At 41.4% G+C, this 25,696-nt stretch overlaps 1 protein-coding gene and 2 long non-coding RNA genes across 5 annotated transcripts in view; 1 reads left to right on the top strand and 2 right to left on the bottom strand.

Moving 5' to 3' along the window:
• Nucleotides 1-367: 367 nt before the first annotated feature.
• LOC137849606 (uncharacterized) lies at nt 368-14,267 on the bottom strand. Of its 2 annotated transcripts, none has more exons than XR_011091989.1 (3): nt 9,761-14,267; nt 7,089-9,497; nt 368-4,381 (listed from the first exon to the last, which is right to left on the bottom strand). It is a non-coding gene; the product is annotated as an uncharacterized lncRNA (long non-coding RNA). The 2 variants fall into 2 exon arrangements; XR_011091990.1 differs by having other exon boundaries at nt 10,800-14,267.
• A 594-nt stretch (nt 14,268-14,861) lies between these two features.
• On the bottom strand, nt 14,862-16,571 carry LOC137849605 (uncharacterized). Of its 2 annotated transcripts, XR_011091988.1 has the most exons (3): nt 16,328-16,571; nt 15,394-15,457; nt 14,862-15,304 (listed from the first exon to the last, which is right to left on the bottom strand). It is a non-coding gene; the product is annotated as an uncharacterized lncRNA (long non-coding RNA). The 2 variants fall into 2 exon arrangements; XR_011091987.1 differs by lacking the exon at nt 16,328-16,571 and having other exon boundaries at nt 15,394-15,842.
• Nucleotides 16,572-17,926: 1,355 nt separating this feature from the next.
• Nucleotides 17,927-25,696, top strand: part of ARID2 (AT-rich interaction domain 2) — a 102,717-nt gene continuing 94,947 nt past the window's right edge. The window contains exons 1-3 of the mRNA XM_068669355.1: nt 17,927-18,938; nt 19,099-19,192; nt 20,356-20,453. Coding sequence (XP_068525456.1) covers nt 18,847-18,938; nt 19,099-19,192; nt 20,356-20,453 — 284 coding nt within the window. The 5' untranslated portion in view covers nt 17,927-18,846. The remainder of the gene's footprint in view (nt 18,939-19,098; nt 19,193-20,355; nt 20,454-25,696) is intronic.

Below are 25,696 nucleotides of genomic sequence, written 5' to 3'. Positions count from 1 at the left end.
TCTTCATCCATCCATACAGCTCTAGTACCACATTTCTTTAACTTTCTGTGATTTGGCATGGTTCACTTCTGTGTTCTGAGGAGGCTGTTCTTGAAGATCAATTATTTGTACCAGGACTCCTTGACCTCCAGGGCAGTTTCCCATGGGATCCTGACAAGCAGATCCCTGAACAAGCTGGAAGTTCTTCTCCAGAATTCCAGGCTTTGAACTTTACCATTTCCTTTCCTCGCTTCTCTCATAATTTTAATCTATACTATCTCATGGCCATCACATCTAAAGCTGCCCTCAACCTTCACAACCCCAGGCAGTTTGTTCACAAGTAATAGGTCCATCAGACTACTGCCCCTATTTCCCCCCCCCCCCTCCCCCCACTTAATCCATACTTCAAGTGCAGATAAGTGTCTGGAATCCAGTGTTCCCTAGAATGAGTTGCATTTCTACTGTCTTCACACCAGAAGCCTCACTTGGCCTTCAAGATCTGAATATCCCAATCACTTACCACAGGCAATTTCGGGAAGAAGACTCCTTTAACACAGATGTAGCACTGAGAAATACTGTGACCTTGATGCAAAGGGCTTGTAACCTATCCTGAGGAGAAACGTGGTATAAGTGTGAGAAGGCTAGAAACATGTGGTGCCGAGGCCTGTTGTGTTCGTTATCTCTGATAAGGTTAGGAGTGGAGATGGAGACTAAGGAGACCTTCTCAGGTTGTTGGTGCTAGGTTTGGAGATGAGCAGAGAAGTCCTATCCATGTAAAGTCCTATCCTCAGACACATCAGTGTCTGAGGAGCACACAGTTCCTCCAGGCCTCATCAGTGTCAAGGATGCGAAAGCCAATGTGTTTGCAGTCACTTCATGTAGGCTTTTGTCAGGTGAAACAGTTCTGGAGATGGCATCCTGTTGCTATATTTCACTTGCCAATGATCTTCCTCGGTAATCTCATGTGCTTAAGAAGTCTTGACATAGTGAGGGTTAGAACAGCTTCCTCAAAGTAGAACTTTTTAGGAGAATGGCCTCTAATTGATCCAGTGATTAAGGCTTTTGCCAGTGCACAGCTCCTGCCTATTCATTGTAGCCACAGACTTCTGAATTTAATGTCTTTGCCATCTTCTGAGTTTGTAATTCTGCTGTTCAACCTGCTGATCTTTCCTTGTTGTAAAATCATGACTGAACATATATCAGAAATACACCACCTTCTAAGGCAGTTAAGGCTCCTTGTTCACACAGGAGGGGACAGGGGCCAGACCTTGTAGGTCATGCTGAGCAAAAAGTAGTCTTTGGAGAAGACTTGTAGAGGCACGTGCACATCTTGAGTGTCTAATAAACAGAAAGCAACTTACTACTTGTCTGAAATTTACTGTAGCAGGTCTCTCCATCTCAGCAGTGTCACTGACAGCAACTGGTCTGGAGTGCTCCCTGTCTCATAGCTTACACAAATGGGGAAAAATTCTCTGATGTTGAGTAGCAGGGCCTGTGTATACCCTGCAAGGTGAATACAGATGTAGTCTCTCATTTAAAATTGAAGCTTTTCTCTAGTGAGGACTGTAGCTTCCCAGCTAATAGATTAGAAGCAAGAGGACAACTCTTCCTTCTGAGGAGGATTCCATGTCATATTTTAAATGAAAGGACATAAACACCAATCAGGATAGCACCATAGGCTATAAATCCCATGTAAAATAGTTTCCTGCTGACAGCAGTACCAAGTGCCCCAGCTTTAAAAAGCTCCACGGTCCTCTTCTCTGCAAGATGTTTTCACTAGGCTAAGCTGTCCCACTCACTCTTGGCTCTTGCTGTTCCTATTCCAGGGCAATTATCCTGTCTCTCTAACAACGTAGGCTTGACATCTAAGTTGAAACTGCAGATTCTCCCGCTGACTGATCGACTACTAGAAAGCTCTTTCAAGCTTTACAGCCAAGCTTCAGGAATATTTGGGGCAGGATAGTACATTTAAAGTTCTTCACCTACAAGTTGGATACTATGCAGCCCCGATGTTCATTTTTTCATCAGGGCTCAGATTTTCCTTTTCCTTCAGATGAGAAATCCCATTTCTTTGGAAGCTGGGTTACTTTTCAAGTGTAGAATGCTCCCTTTGTTCTCTTCATCTACAAATACCATACTGTGAGTGTTAAAGGATACCAAATCTGGGCTTTGTAGCAAGAAGTGGGAATATAGTCTGTATGGCCTTTTGCCACTGAAAAACACATCCAGGTTCATGGGAAGAGCCATTTAAATTTTTTGATTTTTCTCTCAAACCTTGTTAACCACTTTAAATCCAGGTGCTATTATTTCCTTAAAACTTCACTTGATGGCTAAACTCATCTGTAAATAAATAAAAAATAAATCTTACTGTGTTAGCATTTAGATTCTCCAATCAGTACATCGTATTTTAATCTGAATTGTACGTCCAGCAGATAACAAATATAGTCAGTCTCTACCAGGAACAGTTTGAATTCTTAAGCCATGTTATCTGTGTGCAGAACATCAGTTATCCGTGTGCAGAACTTTCCACATGAATAATCCCATAATGTTAACAAAAGTTTCATAACTATAAAGCTAAGATAAATTTTTAGATAATGGATAAATAGATAAATAGATAAAATTCACTAAAATAGGGAAATAAAATATGTGTGAAAACAGAGCTTGGTATCAGTTAAATAATTATGTTTAACATAACAGTGACTCCATATCTACCAATAAGTTCTTTCTGATTTTTTTTTCTAGCATTATATTGGCAACACTTTAAAAAATAGTTGGAGGTAAGCAAAATGAAGGGATTTTTACCATTTCAAGTGAAATCTTTAAAAGATGCCAGTTGTGTGGGGGGCATCAATGACTACATTTAGGAGAAAAAACATGCTGCTGCCCTCCCAGTTCAGCCACAGCAGTTCTGGCTCTGATTTTACATGAAGTGCTGAACCAGGAGCTGTTTTAGAAGAAAACTGGAGTTCGGTGAAAAATAAATTCTGTTATAACACTAAGTTCTTTATCCTGTGTTTCTGCAATGTGTGAAGTACAACAGCTGGTCTGAAAGAGTATGGACTTTGTAACTAAAATCTCAATTTATTACTTTTAAGAAGGATAAAGAAGTTAGCCTGTCTCTTCATCTCCATTCCTGACTTTCCATGTCCTCTGCTGTAAATCATGTATATATTTTCTTTCTGTGATAATAAAAAAGGGTTTTACAAGAGGAACCATGGATTTAGTTGAGTACTTAGAGCCTGTCCCAAGGCCTAAACTGCATGGCAACTCTTCTCACTTCATATTGCAGAAGCTTTTGACTTGTCACTCTGGAGCTTTCCAAGGCTTGCAACAATTCAAGGACCTGTACTGGAACTGTAACACATGATGAGCAGTTGGGTTGTTCTGCTGAAGTCAAGTGCCTAGTTGTTGAAGGAAAACAGTGGAGGTAGTGAGGCTGATGTTGCTGCTGGGCTCCAGCCCAAGCCTCTTCCATCATCAGGTTAGTGACTTCCACAGTGAGCTGTTAAGGGCTACCTTTCCCCTTGCTTTTCTAAAGCATAGGACATGTTTGATATGATTGACATGGGAATGTGAGGTTTCCTAATTGAAAACAAACAGTCAAAGTCAATACTTTTTTTTTTTTTTTTTCCATTAATTTAGCCATGCTGTTTATACCATAAAATTATAATTTGGGAATAATTTAAGTTTCATCCTTCAGTCTTTAAATTAAATTTAAATTCATTCTTTTCATAAATTTAATTCTTTGTTCTTCTGTACTTATGGGGAAGTCATGAATCTCAAGTCTGATGTGCTGTAGCTGCAGTGCCAGAGCATTGCAGAAAAGAGGTAGAGAAAGCAGAAGATGGAAAAACGGCCAAAACAGCCAAGAATTGCCAGGAATTAAAATCAGTGAGTCTATGGGAGGGCAGCAGTTTAGAGACTCAAGGGGAGACAACACAGCACTTCAGCATTCAATTTTCACGTCATCTGGAAACATTAATCTTACCAAACTCACACCTATGGTATGAGCCCTTTGTCTCTCATTTGCATGAAGATGTGTGGGAAGCACAACCACTCCAGCAATAACTCATATTTGCACTGCTTCAGGCGTGGAATTTATTTCATATATGTATACAACTTAAAAATTATGCCCACAAAAATATAGAAAAAAAAAATAGAAATATATATATGCATAGAAAATTTAAATATAGATGTGTTATTGTCCAAAAGGTTCTATCTTACAGTTCTTCATGAATGAAGAGCTGAAGGAGATAAACTTATTTCCAAATCTCAGTCTTTAAAAAATCCATCAAACACGGTGCTCCATGGATATTTAGGTTCCACTTCCCTCCAACTCCAAGGACTGTAGACTACAAATGTTAGATCTTTGGATGAAGTGCAACGTTCCATGGCACACAGGCTGAAAGTAGGCAACAGAAAGAAAATATAATAGGGCGTTTATCAGCCAAATGTTTTTTTTTTTTTCAACTAATTTCTGTATTGCCTGTCCATCCCACAAGGACATGCTGCATGTAAAATGAAAGTTAGCTTTCTATTTCTGTTTTCTTGTAAATACCACAAGATGACAGTTGTACCCCACCTGCCCTGACAAAGAAATAAAAGCACAGTTGACTATTCTGCCAGGTGCACTCCTTTCAAAATGCTTGTGGAACTTGGGCTAAGTAACTAGAGGAAATATTTATCAGAAGACTCACCAACACCTCTCTTTAAACAGCAACAAGGAAGTAGTAGCAGCACCTAATTGCCTCGATTTCAGGCTTCTTCAACCTCCTAATCAGTGTGAACAAGAGGGGCATGCTTTGTCCTGCTGTTCTTATCTGAGTGGGGTGGATAATGGACACTTTGAAGACGGAACAGAGGAAGAAGGAACCCTGCCTTCCCCAAGCTGCCTATTTCTACCTGCTCTTGAACTGACACTGCTCTTCACAGACTGAATCTCCTTAGGTATATTTAAAAGGTAACTTTTTTTGTCCTGTAAATTTTCAGCTGAATTAATCTTTATCTAGGTTGCAATATGGCTGTGCAGATGCTACTGCCAAGAAAAAGGAAGAAGAGGATGAAGGTGAATGATACCGTCTTTTTCAGAAGCAGCACCAATTTAAGTTGTATTAAAATAATTGTTGAATAACTTGCTGTTAACTGACAATTAGTAGTGGTGCCACAGCTTTGTGTCTGAAGAAATGAGTTTGAATATTTAGTGTGTAACTATAAAAAGTTGCTCTGGTGCTGAATCAAGCTGTTATTGCTCTTCAGAAACTATGTACCAATTAATGAGCAGCTAACTTGACAAATCAACCACTCTATTATATTAGTGATGCCATTATGCAAATTATTTATCAGCATCAGGGATTTGACCCAAATTGCAGTTGTTCCTAAAAGTAGATTGCACCCCAAAACCCACAGTGGTCAAGAGATTTGGATACTGCATGCGCACATACTCATGACTCAAAGGTGACTCCATGAAACAACCGCCAGCTAAATTATATTATATTCCATATTTTGAGGAAATCTGAGAAGCTTTTACCTCAAAACTTGTCTAATGCAAGAGTTAGTAGTTGTCTGTTACATTTTTCTTCCACAACCTAAAGGCTGAAGGGACTCTTAAGTGCATAGAATATTTTGCTCCCAATTAATTTTATGGATTGGGGTAAGCAGAGTCTTAATACATAATCTGGCACACAATTCAAGAGCTACTTCCTGTGGTAGCTAGTTTGTGGTAATGACATGTCATTTCTGCAGGTTGTGTAAATTGCTGGCTCTGTCTTTATACTTCAATAAAATCTGTTTGCATAGCTCATACTTCTCCTTTCATTGCAATTAGGCAGGCAGAAATTCAAACAACAAAACTTTATTGTTCATGTCTGTAAGATAAATAACCAGAGCAAAGGATAAGATGATTTTAAAACCATGTAACAATGTGCAAACCACTGCTAAGCTATACTGAAATCGCAGTGTACTTTAGGAAGTGACTGATGTGCACAGGAAGAACACAAGTATCAGCTGCTTGAAATTTTCCCATCTCCTCTGCATACTCTCTTATTTCTTGTGTAAGTGATGCATCACAGAAAAGGAAAATGCTTCGGATGGCCAAATTCAGGGACCAAAGACCATGAAAGTATATATGTGTAAGTGTGTGTAACACACATTCAGACAAAAGATTATATGTATTTTTGTAATAACTATCTTATCTTTTCCTCCATTTCCACGAAAAGAAAATGCTGAGAAATCCTTTTTTAGAGCTCAAAGTACATATGAAGTATTTTAAAATAGCAAACCCTTATCAAAAATTAATTGGCAACACTGCTGCAGAATATAAACTCAAGTGGTGAGTTTCTTTGTAAGTTTCTATACTATTTTTGAGCAGTGAATTGGCAGCAGCTTTGTCCAATTAACTTTGACATGAACAAAGCATGATAAAGGGAACTATTTAGCAGTAGTTAAGTCCTGATACTTTTATCATCCATAAAACATTGCACACAATACCAGGACTTCAGTTCTGAGAGATCCAACATTTTCTGAGCACTGCTGCACTCCGGTGCCGGAGCCCAGTTCTGACAGACTTAAGTGTAGACACAAACCTCTTCAGTGAGTTTGAGCTCAGGTCCTGGAAAAAGCTACAGTAGCTGCTCCTGTTCTCTTACTGATACGTGGAGGGCAGCAGCCCAAAGAATGGCACACTCAGTAAGGCTGGCACAGTGCTGCATTTGATAGTTTACACTCAAAATGTGCCACCCCAGATAGCTGGCCGGCAGTACTCTTTTCTGCCACACCCAGGCACGTGCACCTGCCCACTTACTACCACCTTTTCAACTGTTAAACTTCTAATAGCTGCATTTGCAACTATAAAGCAATGTTTTTTTGAATTTGTATCATTTATTGCTACCCTTATTTAAGATAAGCATGTTTTACTAAGGTAATAACAAATTAACCCAAAATATGTTTTGTGGTTGGTGGCTTTGCTTTTCCTGGTTTTAAAAAATCGTCCTAACTTCCAGTGGGCAGTGCTCTGCTGTTACACATGATGAAAGGGCAACTTTGAAAAACTTCTTCATCAGACAGGACAGCTCATTTTCAAGACACTTGAACAGAAATGGAGACATTCTAACCTGGAGAGCTATGGTCTTCCAGACAGCTTTTTAGAAGGCCACAATGATTGCACAGCATATCATTTGTAGTGGGGTTTTGCCATCTACCAGGGCAGGGGAAGATCTGTTGCAAACATCACATCCCCGCACTTTCCATGAAAACATGTTAAAGAATACTGAAGGTGCTGAAATGGATTTGTTTGAATACTGTCTGTTTCTCTTCAGCTGGCAATGAACCAATTGCATGGATGGAGAAGAAGTCAGCTTCTTCTATACTGAGAAACGGCTTCTATACCAAGGAACTGTAACTTGCCACTGAAATGAGTAGAAACAAAGAACAACAAAACAAACAAACTAACAAACTAACAAAAACAACCAAACAAAAAAACACAACCAACCAAACAAACAAACAAAAAAGCACACCAAAAAAGTCTTCTGTATCTTCCCTGGGACCACAACCGCATCACAAAGCAGACTTTTGATTCAGGATAATTTATGAATACCTTGTGGAATATTAACAAAGACTTTTTACTAGAATAATGTTATTAACTTTAAGCCATAAAAATCTCAAATCTTCAGGAACTGTGCTTATAAACATAAACCATATAAACAGAACTAGAAAGCCTTCCCTCTCCCTCAACCATGGTGTTTTGTGTTTGTTGTTTTTTTTTTCTCCTTTCCTCATGTGAGAGGCATGTGAGCATGGAGCAGCCCTCTGTGTTCTAATTATATTGCTGCAAGACACATCCCAGACATTTTGCTAGGATGGGATGGGGACAGGACAAGGACTGCTTCAATAAAGCAAACTGCTGCACAAAGCTCTTCGATCACTTTCACACCAAAGTGAAATCAGTAGCACCACAATGAGGACAAAATGCTCTTAATATTATTGTCCCTAGCCATCCACCAGGCAATTTTTTTAATAGTTAAAGAAAAAATAAATACAAATAATAATAATAAAAAAAGGTATCAGATAGTACTTACTAGGCTAAGCTTTTGTTAGCAATGAAACCACCAGACTATAACAAACTAGGGTAGTCCCTTGAGAATATTCCCAGGACATCCAGTTAGTTGATCAAACTGTTCCAGACAGTCTGGACTGAGATGCTGTAACCACAGTGACAGGTAGCACAGAATGTGGTGATCACAGCTCTGCATAACAAAGAGACACAGTTCAGATACTACCGAAGGTCCAGTGAATATACCCAGTGCTACACAACTGCTTCCGTTACTCATAGTCCTAAGCCCATTTGAGGAAGTCACCACCAAAATCACCCTTGTGAGGAACATTTTTACTCCTGGGATTACACATCAGGACTTGCTTCCCTCCTTTCATATACTGACGCTGTACTTGGCAGTGTTATTGAGTAATTAGCATAATCTTGGAATGATCCGAGGACATCACAGGATAGATGTCTCCTTCTGTTTGAGCCCAGTGTACAGATATTTTGCAATCACTCTGCATATTGTATATATGGATTATAAATGCAAACGGTGCCAAATGGCTACTAGGGTATGTTTGCAGGATTAAACATCAATAGGGCTTCAGCTTCCAAGACACCTTTTTAGGAAGAACTGTAGAAACAGCTTTTCTGAACTTAAAACTACTTGGGATGAAGTTTTCCAGGTCAGGTGTCTGCCTCAAGCTGGTGTGTTCAAATGGGACTTTCAACAAGAAGGAGCCAGGTAAGTATAAGAATGAAACTGGGGAAAAAAAAAAAAAAAACTTCCCATTTCTACTCAAGTACAGAAAAAGCCCTCGTAACGTACTTGAAAAGGGCTATGATTTCTTTACTTTGAAGAAAGAATTTGAAATTTTGTGGAGGAATAGACTTTGAATCAGGGATATGCCTTTTGGGTAGTCTTCCGATTGAATATTATGATAAAGCAAAAAGCTTTTGAATCTCAAGCTGCACATGCACAGGAAAAAAGAAAGAAAGAAAAAAAAAAAAAGGCCAGAAGCTAGCAGAAGCTAGGCTTGCTGAAACTCCTGTGGAATCTGCAGTGCTGCAGACTGGACCTTGCAAAGTTACTCCCACCTGAGGCAGCAGTGGGGAGTGCAATGAAGGCTGGGGCTCCACCGTGCTCGGTGCTCCCTCTTCTGGCACCCAGGCCAGGAAGGATGGGCACCCACCCATGGCACAGAGTAGGAAACAGGCCTCGGGGGGGAGGGGAGAGCTCGGTGATGTTGGGAGGATAAAGCAAATTGCTCCTGGTGGTCATACCCAAATTCTATTTCTGTCTTTATCGGGGATTTACACTGAGCACTGAGTGTCTTGTGTTGAGAAGGTGGCCTCTCATGAAGCGGTCCTCATTTTTTGAGTTCCAAATTTGAGCTTCTGGAAACTAAACTCTGAAATACCTGGCAGCATCTACAATACCTGCATGGCTTTCTTTACTGCAGCTTCCAAGCACCACAACAGTCTTCCACTAGAAAAGAAAAGACCTCATAATGCAGACAGAATGCACAAACAAACTCACAGTGTAGCCTACAGATGAATTAAAGCTGGCTTAGAAGTTATGGCTAGCACTTCTACTGCTGAACTGTCTTCACTCGTAAATAAACCTGTAAATTATATCCTTAAAACCGTACTTTGATTAAATAAAGAACAGCCCAAATTAGCAGCCATTCTTGTACTGAATTCCTCTGCATCTTAACTTTCTCAGCGTTACAGTAATGGTGATGCTACTACCTCCAAATTTTGGTAACTCAGTATACATGAAGCATTCAGTCTCCTAACGATTACTCCAGAAAAGCCTGTAAGGAAAAGCAAAAAATCTCTACTCAGATAAACATTTAAACGCAGTGCAGATACAGAGCTGTACCTCCCTTTTTAAAATTCATCTCAAACAGAAAGACCCTACATTAAGTAGCATGATCATACCATTACAGGCTATCATAATACACACAAATGATATCACACGTGAAAAACTCTTAAGCAATGAGCACTGCATTTTTTCACCATTTTTATAAGTTTATATGTTAATGTTTGTGTGTAATTATGCATAATCTTAATGTTCATTTGCAAATAGAAATTATCAGATATTCATTTATAGTCAAGAACTCTTTGGCATGTGAAAAAAAAAAAAAAAGAAAAAAAAAATCAAGCATCTCTATGTTTTCTTCTAGAAATAAAGAAATTGATCTGATATGAACTTGCCTCCAGGCAGTTACCCAAACTTCAAAAATTATCACAAAAACATCTTTGAAAGCTTTGTTAGCATATTTTGGCAAAAGGACAGGCTTCCTTAGGACAATACTTAAACGACGTTGGGAAACTTGCAACTATGAAATATGTACTATAATTTTTGTGTAGTACTGCAAACGTGGCATAGACACCCAGATTAAGGACACAGCTCCATTTTCCTAAGTGCTAAGCACAATTCAAAGGGAACTCAGTGGAGGCTCTAAAAACTTGGAAGCCTCTGAAGGAAAAACTAGGACCCACATTATTTAATTTTCCTAATGCAAAGTGATAAATGAGCCCAGATTTATTAAAATGTAGGTAGCAGATCAATAGCAGAACTATCCTAAGGGTTTCACTTACAGACAGACTTGCTACACTGTTACCATCTTTTAAATTTAGCTAAACTTGTAGCATTACAAGATAAATAGATCTACTTTGACTTTGTAAACTAACACTAGAGTAACTTGATGATGGATGAAGCGACACTGGAAGAAGTTTCATTCTGAGAAGCCACACTGTAAACTGAGGGGTACCAAAAACTTACCCAGCACTGCTGTTTACACTGTTAGGGAACACACCACAAACAGTCCCTGGTGCAGCACATGGCTTACGTCACTGGACCTTTGTGTTCTAGAAACTGAAATCAAATACTTAAAACTATAAAGAAAGCCTTCAGATTACAAATCAAGTGTAAGCATGTGCAGTACTACGTATCCCTGAATCAACCAAAGACAGAAACAAACGCTGCAATAACTACATCTAAGGAAATGTATCTGAAGTAGAAGTCGCCTGTCACAATGTTGAGAGAATGCCAGAGTGGTGTTTGCCCCCCCCTAAAACTATCATTTTTTTCCTCACTCCCTTACTTGAGCACACAGTTTCTATGTACCCTTTTTCCTTCTTCAGCAGGACTGACAAATTTCTTCCAGCTTCTGTATTGTTCTGTGACACATGCAAGGGAGTCTCAGAGAGGAAAGAGACCCTTCCTCAGTGCGCAGTTTCTCAACCCTGCCGACAAGCTAGATAAGGACAAGACTAAGCAGATTAGCTCGTGTAACATATTTTGACACTGTTGCTACCCCTAATATCTGAAAACTACACTTTGCCTCTTGGTAAGGGTTAGAAAGTTTTGGGGAGTGTGCTCACTTATCCCTGAGTAGAACGTTAAGGCCATCTCAGCTCAGAACCTGACTCTCCCAGCTCTGCACATTAATTGCTCTTGGTATCTCTGGAAACCACAACATTACAAATCGGTGGAACATATAGGATGATAGATATACACTCTACAACTTTTATTTTTTGCTAACTGTCTTTGGTTATCCTTCATTTGCAACATGATTCTAGGTGAGGCAGATCTTATGTTAGGGTTCAAATTTCAGAAATAGTAGCAGCTCAGCATAATTAACATTTTTTGTAATATGTGGAGAAGAACAGTCATAGATTCCCCTAAGAGCTTTGAATACTATCATATTACTGCAAGTGACAGGAACCGATACTTGACTACATTTGATAGCTCATTATATGTAAACAACCTCAAAAACTGTTTCTCACTAGCTTTTTTTTTTCTTTTTTTCTTTTTCCAGTTATGTTAGACACTACTGTAGTTAAATGGCTTTAGTCCAATGTTTTAAGTGCAATTTTCAAGTCAGGTGTCCCATCAGCATTTGACCAATGCATTGTTTGAGATTTTTTTTTTTTTAAAGCTGAATGTAGCAATACTTCCTTGTGTCTGAGCAACACAACAGTCAATGCGATGCTGCTCACCTATCAGCAGTCTGTAAAGGCAAGTCTATAACAAGTAGATCACCAACAGACAGACTGAGAACCATAGCTAAACAGCACATTTTCTCCTTCAGAAGTGCATCTGTGGGTATTCATTTTTTTTTCATGTCTTTTAAGTATTTGTCAATTCCAATAGGTTATTTATTTAAAGCGTTGTTTAATTGGTATTTCTTTCACTGACTACTCAAGTTCTCAGTAAGGTTCTGCAGCATGTATTATAATGACATGCACACATTGTCACATGTATTGTCTGTTCACATACTTACAGTTGCTCAAACTACTTCTCTTTTCATTTATGTCTATATAAAAGTTAACTAAGGCAACTGCTTACTTGGAGAAATTTCCCCATATTTTTAGCTACCATTTACTGCCATTTGAATTGGTCAAAATACAAAGATGAGATGGTGCTGTGTGACGAGCAAATATTGCTGGGAGATCTGCAATACTGAGAACTCTCACGCTAGTAGCATTTCATCACTTAGACTTTAAAAAACATTATGAAGTTATTAGGCTTGCTTTTGCTTTACGTTAACTAGACCTCCCCCACCAATGTGTGATACCATCATTCTTGCTCTACAAAAGCCCTTAAAGTTTGAGCCAAATTTAACCTGATAGTTTCCGTATTTCAGAGCACAGTTCCTTTTTAACATTCAAAAGAACTCTCTCAGTTTTGCATCTCAATCAAACTTTCACACATGCAACCAGAAACATGAATCACACTAGTGCTATTTCAGGAAACAAGCACAGCTATGGTGGCAGGGGAAGTGTGCCATCCACCAGATCACACAAACATACAGGTAATCACAAGGTAACGCTGGAAATAGGTCATTTACTAAGTGCAAATACCTTTTTTGTTGTTGTTGTTGTTTTTAAAAAGCATGCAAAAATTTGCCTGTCAGGACATTCCTGACTTCTGCATTGCAGACCAATGTTTCTCAGAACCTCCGAATATTTTCCACCACTCAGGCCCTAATCTGCATTATAGGTATGATAACTTGAGAAATGCAGCACATATTTTTGGCCTGATAAGTGTAAGAAAAGGGTATGAATTAGCTAAACTTTCTACACTTACTGTTGAAGTATTGCCAAGCCCAAGTGTTCAGAACACATAAGTCAGGGCCTACAAAAGAATTATGATTTCAAAAGCACTGCAGTTTTGAAAGCAAGTGGGAGTGCGTTCACGTATTTATTTTTACTTCTCCTTCAGTTGCATTTAGGGTTTTCCTGCTTCATGTTTCATACTACATTGCACAACTGAAGAACTCTCAACTATGAAGTGTTTTTAATTTGGGCCTTAGATGAGCATAAAATTCACTGATTCCAACAGCAGGATCTTTGTGAAATACAGTAGATACTGGGAAATTACAATAGGTACATATAATATTTAAGGAAGTATTTAATCAATTTACTTGATTATTTACAACAGTAAATATGAAGTCCATTTTTCCAGCTGTTTTATTTCCTGAGTAGTAGTAACTGAAAAATAAGATGAGGAAGGCACATAACACATTCATAGACTTATGAGGGAAGTATCATTCAAAGAATGAACTTAAGAAGTTGTTTTGTTTTTTTTTTTTTTCCAATGTAAAATCATTATTTATTATTATTTTTTTTAAGATTATCTAAAACAAACCTGCAAGAGTAGCTAAATTCCACTAACTGCAGTGGAAATTTTGTACAAGTGTGCAGAAGTATCCTGTAATATTGTACATTCGCTTTCCTGTCTTTGCTGTAACATTTAGCATTAATTTCATGCATTAAAGATCTTTAATTTATGACTTAATACAGTACCATTACTGTACTAGCCACTTATGATCTATACAAAGTAGGAGCATCTTTATACCAGCTTGCATACCCAAATGAAATAAATAATTTTAGAATATTATTTGGTAAGAAGAGGTGGGACTAACACCTGTCTGAATAAATGCCCCTTGTTAAAAGATGCATTTGTCACAGCAAGCTGAGCAAACAGTGACATCTAACATACACGGTTAAATTCAGCCCTTTTACATTTGTTATTAAAACTGGTTGAGATGAATGTCACTAAAATTTACCACTGTTTTTCTGACCCTTTCTCCTCTACCAGGTGTTCATCCAGTAATTCTTGTGTTTATTTTCAGACTGCACCTTCATTATACATGACTGTCTGCAGTCTTGAGGGGATTTACTCTCTCCTCTCGTCCATTTAATAGGATGCATTTTCCAAAAAAACATATATATATATATATATATATATATATATATATATATATATACACATGCACCAGTGCATGCACACAAACAAAATACACTAACTTCTGTTTCTAAGGATTTACAGTTTACTATTTAATGTAAGTAGCATTCAGCTAGTGATACTAGTTACTCTAATCAAAATGTAATGTTGCCACAATTCAACAGCAGCACAACAGAAATGAAAATGGAAATGAGCAAGAATATTTCACCCACCAGAAAGCAAATGCAGTTAGTGGGCAACTGACAAGAACAATTGTGGCCTGCTCTGGATAGTAACAGTTGGGCAGACAGGTAATAGGCACAGAATTTAATATTAAAGATTTGGGGAAAGAAAAAAAAAAAAAAAAAAAAGCTTGAAACTGCAACATGGGATACAGCTACTAGAATACAACAATTGTCGACACAGTTGTACTTAAAAAAAAAAAAAAAAAGACACCTCCTTCCCCCCTCCCCCCCCCCAAAAAAAAAAGACACCACCACTACTGAACAGTGACAATTCAATTACTGGATCTGTACTGTCTGCAACTACGCTGATTCCACATGTAATATTTACACACCAAAATCCATTGTATATATTAACTTTCATAAACAGTTTATAATAATACAGATTTTATTTTACAATTAAATGAATTCAAAATGCATTGACAGGTACTATACAGAGATCAATAAATTGATTTTTAAAAAAGCAGCAGGATTTTTTTAAAATCTTTTAACCTACATTTCATCCTCGAGCCTTTAATATGCAACAAGCTATATTTCTAATTTTAAAATACTAATGTAATATTAGCACATTAATAGTTATCACTTCAACAATAATATAGGTTAATGCTTTTATTTAGGTATAATTAAAACACATGCAATATTAAATCAGGTAAACAAGGAAAAAAAAGGCCTTAATTCATAAACCCTTCCTCTACCTCAAAGGAGAGGGGAGCCCCCATCATCACAAAAACAGCCAAACAGGTGGTATAATACAAATTGCAGCCATATCGTATGGGATCTCCATCTATTCCAGGTACAGGCTAAAGAAGCAAGCTACGGAAAGGCAGACATGGTTAATGTAAAACAGCAATTATTACCGAGCTGGCATCACAAGATCAGAGCCCAATACAGACATTTTGTACCTTGGTGCTGGATAGTGTTACTTGAAGCATCAGCCTAATAGCCGGTTTATGCATAAGGCACGCACTAAAATGAAACAAACAGTAATTAAGTGCTGACAGTGACCTAGTTAGCTACACGAGGAGCCAGATCGTCCTGTCATTCAGTACAGGTTCGCCAGAATCCCACGGGCACGGTCCCCTCCGCCCGGGCTGCGCCGCCAACAGCGCCTCCCGCCCGGGCAGCCCCCGCCGGGCCGGGCCGTGCTCCCGCAGCCCCCGGAGCCCTCGGACGGGGGCGAGCTGAGCCCCGCAGCCGCTGCGGGCAGCGCCGAGGCCGCCGCCTGCCTCCTTTTCCCTTCCCTTCCCTTCTCTACCCCTCCCTTCCCCTCCCCTCCCCCGCGCCGCAGCTCCGGGCTGAGGCAGCCGCTGACTCGCTGGCTGCTGGCGTCCCCCCTCTCCTCCCTCCCTGCCCGCCCCCCCCCCCCCCGCGCACACTTGGTAGAAAAGTCTCCTCTCGGCGGCGGGAGGGCGGTGAAAATCCTCCGCTCTCCTCCCTCCGCGCCGTAACGCGAGCGAAGCCGCCGCCTTCTGTTCCCTCAGCCTCGGCCAAGTCGGCGTTTTGTTGACAGGCTCTGCCGGGCACAAAATGGGGCTGCCGCCGCTTCCATGGGCGCCGCCATTTTGTGAGGAGCCGCCGCCGCCGCGCTGCCTGCAGCCGGAGCCGCAGCCCCGGCCCCAGCCCCAGCCCCAGCCTCGGCCGGCGGCGGCCCCGAGCGCGGCGGGGCGGCGGCGGCGGCGGCCGGGGTCCGTGTAATGGTTGAATAAAGTGACCCCCTCCAGGGAATCCCCAGCTGGCGGTTACGTAAGGGACCGTGCGCAATTGCCGAGCATGGAGACCCACCTCACCTCGCCTCGCCTGTCCGCCCCGCTCCGCTCTGCTCCGCCACCCACTCACCTCCGCCGCCCGCCCCTCGCCGAGGGGAGACCCCCCGCTCGGGAGGAATTTGGAGGCGAGATTAAAAACCACCGCCCTCTCCCGCGAAGGAAGGTTTAGCTGCGTGTGCCCGAGCGAGCGGCTTAGCCCCCTCAATCGCTTGTTTGTTTTAAGCCTCGCCCGTTCGCGTTATCCCGGCTTTGGGAGCCTGCTGCTGAAATCGCAGGGACGCGAAGTGTCACAGGCAGGGGCTTGCTGCAGCTCTCCTTCAAGCCTGGGGGGCAGGGGGGGCACCCAAGGCTACAGGGGACAGACACTGCACGCCTCGCATTGAAATTGACGCACCACCAGCCCATCCGCACAGAGAGGGCAATTTTCAATATTTATTGATTTGAAACCGAGGGATCTCTTTTCTACCCCCCCTGTTCCCCCTCCCCCCATAAGTGTGACCCAAGGACAAATCTTACCAACCATCTTGCTCTATTTCTGTCTTTTTATATTCAAGCTGAAACAGCATTCAAGTCAAAAAGAAAAACAAAAAATCCTCAAAAAAATGTTTTATTTCCTGAAGTTAGTTAGTACATGGAATAGAAAGGAATTATAGTTCTCCCTTAAGTGCTCACTTGGGGCCATAATGTGCCATTGATTTCAAAACAGAGCTCCTTACTGACTTTAATGAGGAGTTCTGCTTAAAGAAAACTAAAGGCCCAATCTGGCCCTGAATTTCTGTGTGCTGGTTGTGAGGGTCCCACGCTCCTTCAGCGCCCCTTAAACTGGGACAGGCGCTCACCTGGAGCTCTGTTTACGTGTAAGGAAGGACAAACGCCCACCTGGACCCCACCGCTTCAGCTGGGGAGCGGATTTTGGACAGCAGGCACCGCTGGCTGCGCAGGCCCCTTCTGCTCCCACCTGCTCCGCAGGTGTGACCGCAGTGCAGGTTCTCCCCTGGGCTCCCAGGCGCTGGATACACGTGATGAGGAAAATATTTACAAATACTGCACGCGCCATATGCAAAGGGGAGAGCGGGCCGCCGCTTTTGGCTACCGCCAGCCCAGGGTGAGGGCCGAGGCCTTTCTCCTTGCATAATTGTACACTTTAAGCCATACACAGAAACATATATGCGGCTTAGATTGAGTAGAGCAGCCCTAAAGCTCTTTGCTTACAGGGCAGAGCGCCTCTGAGAGGGAAAAAAATATATATATATATATTTATGGAGCGAGGCAGAGTTCAGGCCCCTGCTGGCAAACCTCCCCGGGGCAGCCCTGCTGGGGAAGGCTCCTCTTCGGGGAAGTTTGGAGCCCCCTCGGCCCGGAGGGGGGGCTCCGGCCGGCCCTGCCGCACAGCGCCTCCCCGCCCCCACCCCGCGCTGCCCGGGGAGATTTCCTGTCCTTGGGAACACCTCGGGCCGGGGGACTCCACAAAGTTTTTCAAAAGTCAAAATCCGCCAGTGCCCCCTTCCGTTGTTGTTTTTCTTTCTCTCCCCCCCCCCTCCCCACCCCCCTCACCCCTTGAACTCGAGGCGCTCGGCGTGAGCCCGATTAAAAAAAAAAAAAAAAAAAAAAAAAGGAGGAAAAAAAAAAAAAAAAACACCACGGCCCCGCTCCGCTCTGCGAGCCCACCTCTGCTGCCCTCCCCCCGGAGCAGCGAGCGGGGAGCGGCCGCCGTGGCGAGCCCGGCGCGGAGGGCGCGTTTCCCCGGCCCCCGGCCCTGCAACAACCGGTAGTAGCCGTTTTTTTCCTCCCCTCTTCTCCCTCTCCCTCGCCTCTTTCCGCCCGGCTTTGTGTGAAGTTTGCGGCACATTGCAGATGAGCCCTTAGCGGCGAGAGGAGCCTATTGTTCCCCGCCAGGAACTGCTTGCTGGGGCTGCGCTGGCTTTTGCCTTCGGAGCTGCCTCGTGCAGTACCGGCAGCGGCCTGCGGGGCCCGCTGTGTTGCGCTCTCGTCCAGGCAGAAGCACGGCGGCCTCAGATCTTTTTGTCTGAGAGAGAAGAGAAGTGAATCCTGCTGCCGCCGCCACCGCCGCCGCCGCCGTAGCTGTACAGTGTGTGTGTGCGAGAGAGCGAGCGAGGGAGCGAGCGAGGGAGAGGGAGATCGCATGGAGCCGCGGCTGTAACACACACACACTGTCAATACCTCACTCCGGCTCCCCCCCCACCCCACCACAACAGTAACCCAATTCATTGTGTGATCCAGCAGCACCATGTTGAGTCTCATGTGCAGGCTGGATCGGTTGGGTTCGTGGTGCTGAGAGAGGCAGCAGCAGCGGGAGGAGGAATTACTGAGAGGTGCCCCTCTCCCTCCCTGTCTCTTTGCCTGTGTGTTGTGTGGAGACAGGACTCGCAATTACCACACTCTCTGGGCTCCCTTATTCCTTTTAAACTTTTTTTTAAACAAGCCCCTCTCCATGGCTGATCCCCGGCCGAGCACGGGCACCTGGGTCTCTTAAAGACAAGGAGGAGCCGGGGATTGTTGTTGTTGTTGTCGGCCGTTTTTTTTTTTAAATTGGATTTTTTTTTTAAGAGGACCTTTTTTATTACAAAAATGGCAAATTCGACGGGTAAAAACCACGCAGACCAGCGGAGAAAGGGACTCGCTTTCCTGGACGAGCTGCGGCAGTTTCACCACAGCAGAGGGTGAGGAAAATGGGGAGATGGAACGGGAGGGGGGGAGGCTTTTAAACCGACCAGATCCAACTTCCAGCCCCTTCCCTGAAGGACACGGCAGCCCCAGCGAGGGGAGAAAAGGGGGCAGAGCTGACAAGTTGTGGTGTTTTGTGTGTATCTCCTTTGGCAGGTCTCCTTTTAAGAAGATCCCTGTGGTGGGTGGGAAGGAGCTGGATCTTCACGCTCTCTACACCAGAGTCACCACTTTAGGCGGATTTGGGAAGGTGAGTGGAAGTTTTAATTTGGCTTTCCCTCCCGCTAACCTCTTCCCAAAAGTCTCCTCTGACCCCCGGGGGCGGCGGGGGGAGCCGGGGTGGCCGGGAACCGTCCTATTTAAAGCCGGTTAGAGAAGGTGGGGGGTGGAAGAAGGAAGCAAGCAGGCAGGCAGGTTGGTGCCTTGGCCTTGTCGGCGGAGCGATGGAGGGGGATCCGGGGGTCCGGCGGAGCCCCTGGCCGGCCCCCCCCCCGCCCCCGGCCGGGCCCCGGCCCCCTGCCCCCCGTCGCCGGGGGAAGGCGAGGGGGGAGCGGGGCGTTCGGGGCCGTGAGGGGCAGTTTGTGTCGCCTGTGGTCGCAGCTTGTGTGTGCGCCTCTGAGAGGGAGAGACGGAGAGAGGAGAGAGTCTGAGCGCAGTTTTAGTGCAACTCAAAATTAGCGGGCATGTTTAACATCGATAATCGGCACGGAGCATGGGCTAGGGAACGAGCCTCGCGGCCGGGGGGGGGGCAGGCGCTGCCCTCCGAGCCCTTCCCGGGGAAAAATAACAAAAGGGGCACCCAAGACGGTGTGTAATCAAATAGCCATCTTTAGGCTTCAAGGCTAGGGACAGAAATGTAGGCCTCAAAAGAAAGGCCTCTCTGTGGCTGGGGAGCTGCCGCGGGGGGACCCATCGGGAGGGCTCCCCCGCTCCCCCGCACCCCGCAGCCCAGGGGGCGCCCCCTCCCCGCCTCGCCTGCCTTTATTTTAAACTTCTTTGGGTTTTTAACGGACCGCGGTAGGATTTAAAAGGGGGCGACAGAGGGACTCCCGATTGGTTATTGTCCAGGCAGTAAAAACAACAACAAACAAACCCCAAAACGCTGCGGGCCCTCCCGGCCGTGCCCCCCGAAAGGAGGCAAAACACAACCAGCCGGGAAGATGTCGGCGAGGAGCGGGATTGTTCCCGAAGGGGGAATATTAGCGGCTGTCAGTAACAAATGCAGTCCCAAACCCCATAGACATTCCTCTTTATTATTAGTACTATTTTCTCCATATATTTATCTATTTGCTTCGTGGCAGCTCGTAGGGTTTTTTTTTTTTTTTTTTTTTTTTTTTTTTTGCGATGTTTGCTGTCGACGAGGTGTTTGTGTGTACGTTGTGTATCTCGGCCCCTGTGTGTTGTTTTTGACAGGTATCTGAGAAGAATCAGTGGGGAGAAATTGTAGAGGAGTTTAACTTTCCCAGAAGTTGTTCTAACGCTGCCTTCGCTTTAAAACAGTATTACTTGCGGTGAGTGCTATCAAGCTGTTGCAGTAGTATTTTTGAGTGTGGGATTATATTGGGTTGTCGGTGTGTGCAATAATAAAAATACCCCTACTCTTAAAAAAAAAAAAAGCTAAAAAATAAACCAGAAAGGACTTCTAATTCCTTATTTGTCTGCTGCAGTGATCACTTAAAGGTAATTATGTTCTGCAGTTATTTTATTTGTATTTTACAGATGCAAGCCTTAAACTTTCAGGGGATCCTAAGTATATAAACAATCCATGTCAGAGCCATTTTAATTGATTATTTTAGAACGGTGGTACTAAAGGACAGTTACTAAGAGATCCTGGTATTGTAGTTACAGAAACTTAGTTTAATTTTTGAAGCACTGAAATGTGTTCCTATATGTAAACTTGTTTACTGTTCAGTGGGGTCAGACATTGAAGGAAAATGCATCTGTAGGAAGATATCCAAAGCAGTCTAATTTATACTGTTATCAATTACCAGCAGCATACATTATGTTTTATTTTAGAGTACAAAGATAAATATTTTTTTTTCCTGTTACTTGAAAAATAGTAGATTTTTGCAGTTTTTAAAAAATAAGTTTATATTCCTTGAAGTCATGCAGATTATTTTTTAAGATGCAGATTTTTTTTTTTAATGTAGCATGGAGGTTTACACTGAATATTTTAAATTACTGTATGTGGTGCTGTTCTGTTATTAAATGATTTTTAAAAAGAAATTAATTTTGATTAACTTAGTGGTTTTTTTATGTGAAAGATTTTACAGCTATTGCATGCATAGTGTTTCTAGATGCTATATAGTGATGATTATATTTAATTTAGAATCAAGTTTAATGTACATTGGTTAAGGAATGTAATGTTATGTTTCTGAACTGTATAGATGATATTTTTTCATTGCAGTTAATGCTAAGATAGATGTGCAATGTGTACAAAAGATGTATGGGCTTTTGGACTTCTGTTTTGGTGATCTGAGTACACACAAGCTTTATCTGTCTCTAGTTTGGCCTTCTGAATTAGGAAATGCAGTAATTGTACAGGTGCACTTTCTATTGGTTGTCCTAGATTGACTTCCAGCTTGAAGCTGTAGAGTTCAGAGCACAGTAGAGCAGTTATTGAGTTACAATGATGTCTGGAAAACCTTAGTCAGATATCTGTAGTTACTGAATTTTTCTTTTTTTGGTGATGACATATGATTGCTTTAAGATCCAGACTAAGGAAAGAAATTGCCATAGTTAATAGCTTTAGCAAAGTTTATGATTGCTAGTAGGCCTAGGAATGAAGTGGGAAGCTCACTTCAGGATGTCCTTTGCTGTTTATTTTCTCTCTCTAATACATAGTATTCTGGTCGTGTTGCTAAACATTTGTTGGATCACAGAAAATAGTTTTTGCTTTTTGACTTCTTCTGGTGGACCATGTAGTCTATTACCTGACTAGATTTCACATTTATTTTGCAAAATTATTATTATTTTTTTTAATTTCTGTATTTTAGAAGGGCTTGAAAGCCTAACTTATTGCACTGTGACGTAAGGCGGTATGTCATTTGTGTTTTCATATGTATTTTGGAAGCATTTATATGCCATGACAGTTAAGGTAATTAATGATAATTTAGCCTTCTAATGGCTATTAATTTTTAACAAGATACTACTTTATAATTTAGAATCAAACATCCAAAAATGTTATTTTTATTTTTACCATGCTGATACTGACATTATTTTACATACAGTTGCTGAAAATGTGTCTGAATGATTAGATACAAATAATTGAAAGTGGTTTTTTTGTTATTTATTTGCAATTTAGGGAAAAAAAAGTTGATAAACAGTTAAGATGAAGAATCTTTTAAAATGTTTGATTTATCATAATCTCTATCATTTACGTAGGCCATTCTGAAATAAACTGTCAAGGTGGTTGTTTGGGGGGTGGTTTGTTTTTGTTTTTTGAATTACTGCTTTACTCGCTGTTGCTTCTAACACAATCTAAGTTTGAAGTGAAGTGTTTTCCAGCTGAGTTCACCACCCTACATGTGCAGTAATATGACTGTATATACACACATATCTCTAGATTCGTGATCATTTAGCTTTAACATTGAAGGGTTTGGGGGGAATTTGGTTATATGGAAAGAGAAGTACTCTCATGCTAAATTTGTAAAAACTGTTTTATGTTATCAGTGTTGAAGAACATAACCTGAGGTTTCTTATAGTGCTAGGTTTTTATGAGCTACTCAGCAATTCCCCATGGAAAAAAAATGTTCCTTTTTAGTCTCAAGTATGACTGGAGTCTTGGCCCCACTATTGTAATGGCTTCGCAAACAAAGCCAAACAAATTGAGGCCTGTTAACTTTAATATACATTTTTATCAAATTGTATGTTGTGCCCTATAAAGTGACGCAGTGATCTGCCTGGCAGATAGGATCCTCATGAATTCAGAGGGATTTGGTGGTGTGTACCTACATGAATACATTTGCGGATTTGGATCTGTGATGGTCTGTGATGAAAGTTGCTTCTTTCTATGAAACATCTGGCATACCATGTTGGCTGAGATAAGATCTCAAGCTACAGGAACCCCTTGCTCGTTTTGCTGTGTTATCTCTAATAATGCTGTCATTTTGACTTAAAATTACTGTTTAAATAATTTAGAAAGTTGAATTTATTTTGTGTGGCATTAGTAGTCCTGTTGGCTTAATTATACCGAACGTTTTGCAAAACAATCATCAGATTAACTTTTTTCTAGGCAGTTGTGAGGTGTGTCTTCTGTTTTATTTAAGTAACTCCTTCATTTTGACTTGTGGATTTTTGTTGGATGTCTTTGGGAATGATAGCTCGTTGAAGATGTGAATTGTTTAAACTTCTGATGTAATTCTGGTAGGTTATGATAGACCATCCCATCCACCCCTTTTCCCTTGCACTGCTCCCTCTTCGCTCTCACTGGAAAAAGTTATTTGTAATAGGGAAAGTCTGAACCATTCAAACTTTGTGCCTGCATGGCTTTGAGCTGTCTGACAGGTGAAGTAATTTATGCACTGTGGTTCTTAGTGAGCAGTCAAAAGCCACAGTGCCGATAACCATTGATAGACTGTACTTGTTAATGTAGTTCTGTAAGGCTCTACAGCATCACAGAGTGTAATTCCCTTGGATGTAGTGCAAATTAGATGTTTCATCTCAATTGAGGTGAATTAGTAAAGCATTTTCTAAATGCATCTCTAAAGATTATTTTATAATGTTAATGAAAATATTTTAATACAGAATAATAAATGTAAATATTGGTAATGCGGGCAGACTTTTACATTTTTGTTAGTTGGTAAACATGCAGTAGGTGAAAATAAAGTTAACATGAAATACAACTTGTTTTTTTATGTTAATGGTTGATTAGGTTACAGTCCTACAAAGAATTGGGCTGATGTGACCTCGCGTCTTAGTATAAGGTTCTGCTGCTTTTCATGTGAGCGTAAGCGATACATTTATTTCTGTTGTGGGTCTGTCTTCATCTATTCTTTGGAAGTGAGACCTTGTGCAAATGAAGTATGAATAGCTGAATTAAAAAACAGTTTGCTTTTAAAAAGTATTTGTCTGCTGTAAGAGAAATTATGGGAAAGGGCTAAGTGCCAGGTAAAATAAGTTTGGGTCTCAGTTCTGCAAAGCATTTGGTCAAGGTGGCAGAAATGAGTTAATACTAGTTAAAGGTGAATAAGAATTTGCTGTTGTAAATATTGGGGAGGTAAAGGGAAGTCAAGCGGAGAGAAAATAGGTCAGTTTATAAATGGAAAGGGGCATAAAGTTACTGTAAAGACAAGCCATTATGCTGAACTTCCTGAAATTGCATACATGGTAGGATAAAACAGTGTGAGCAGTTAAAAATCAGGACTGTGTGAAATTGTTATTGACAACAAATAGAGGGGGCATTCGAAAGTTACTAAGATATTTAAGTAATCTGATGTTCAAGATGGCACTAAGAAACTGAGTAATAATACAGATTTTTTTTTCTTAAAAAAAAAAAGCAAAAACAAAAAGTATGACCTGAAAAACTAGATAAATTTATGGGATTCTAATTGCTGGTGCTCGTAAAATAATGGCAGAAATATTAGGAAAGCAGCAATAAAAAGTCTGGAATTTTCCAAGCAAAATTACTTTAAAACAGGCTTTTTTTTTTTTTTTTTTCATTATATTTGCTCAGTGTTTAAAATTAGGATCTGATACTGCAACAACATCTGCACATAGATCAGTGAGTATGGTGGAGTACAGGACTGGTTTGAGGCCCTAGTGGATGAAGGGAAAGTTGTAGCTGTAATAGTATTTTACATGTTTTACTAAAATACAAATACACCTCTAAATCTCTCATTAACAAATTATTTATGTATGTGGAGTGTCATCTGAGTGAAAAATGGAGTGAACGACCATAAACAAAAATAGAACAAAGTATGGAGAATATGTTTGGTGAGTCACAGCAGTTTTAGGTGCTAAAAGAGTAACATGAGTGCTCGCATATGCATGCAGTGATACAAGTTTAGCCATTTTAGGCATATTTAGTGTCTGTATCAATGAACTCGACGTGAAAGTGAATAGTACACTAGTGACATTAGCAGATGATAAAGTGGGAAGAGTTCAACAAAAGTCAGGGCAGAAAAAAAAACATTTATCTACAGAAATTAGACACATTGTTGGAAAATACAAATGAGATTTAGTTAGCCAAATGCAAGCTAATACATTTGAGGGACAGTAATCCAAAACAGGTATTCACTGCGTGGGAATAACCTGGAAAGCAGTACTGCTGAAAAAGGGATAGGAGTGATACCATGGGCCTGATAATCCTGTCAGTTGTGTGCACCCAGCTCCCTTTCATATGAAAAGGGGTTGTGCATGCTTCTGACAGGAAGAACAGGCCCCAATTTGCAATATGATACATAGTCTTTGTAAAAGGAAACAAAATCAAAACAAACAAACAAAAAACATCACAAAAAACAGAATTGAGTTTAGGGTGCATCTGCTGAGGCACTGAAAAAGTGGGAGATTGTGTTTTGTATGAGATTGTGTGACTGTATTTTAAGGACTGGTTTGCTTCCAGTACCTTTGCAACAGGTGTGGCAACTTGGCAGAAGCTTAGAGAAGAGCAAGAAAATATTTAGGAGGCTGGAAGGACTAGTTCATTAAAAAAAATAGTAATAATAATTGAGAAATGAATATGTCTTGCATGGCTAAATGAACATTTTGGGTGAAAAGGGGACATGGTATTTTACAAAGATTTTTGAAAGGCCTA

This window comes from Anas acuta, chromosome 1 (genome assembly GCF_963932015.1).
Source record: "Anas acuta chromosome 1, bAnaAcu1.1, whole genome shotgun sequence".
NCBI lineage: Eukaryota > Metazoa > Chordata > Aves > Anseriformes > Anatidae > Anas > Anas acuta.
The sequence above is the reverse complement of the archived record's forward strand: the minus strand, read 5'-3'. Positions and strand labels throughout refer to the sequence as shown.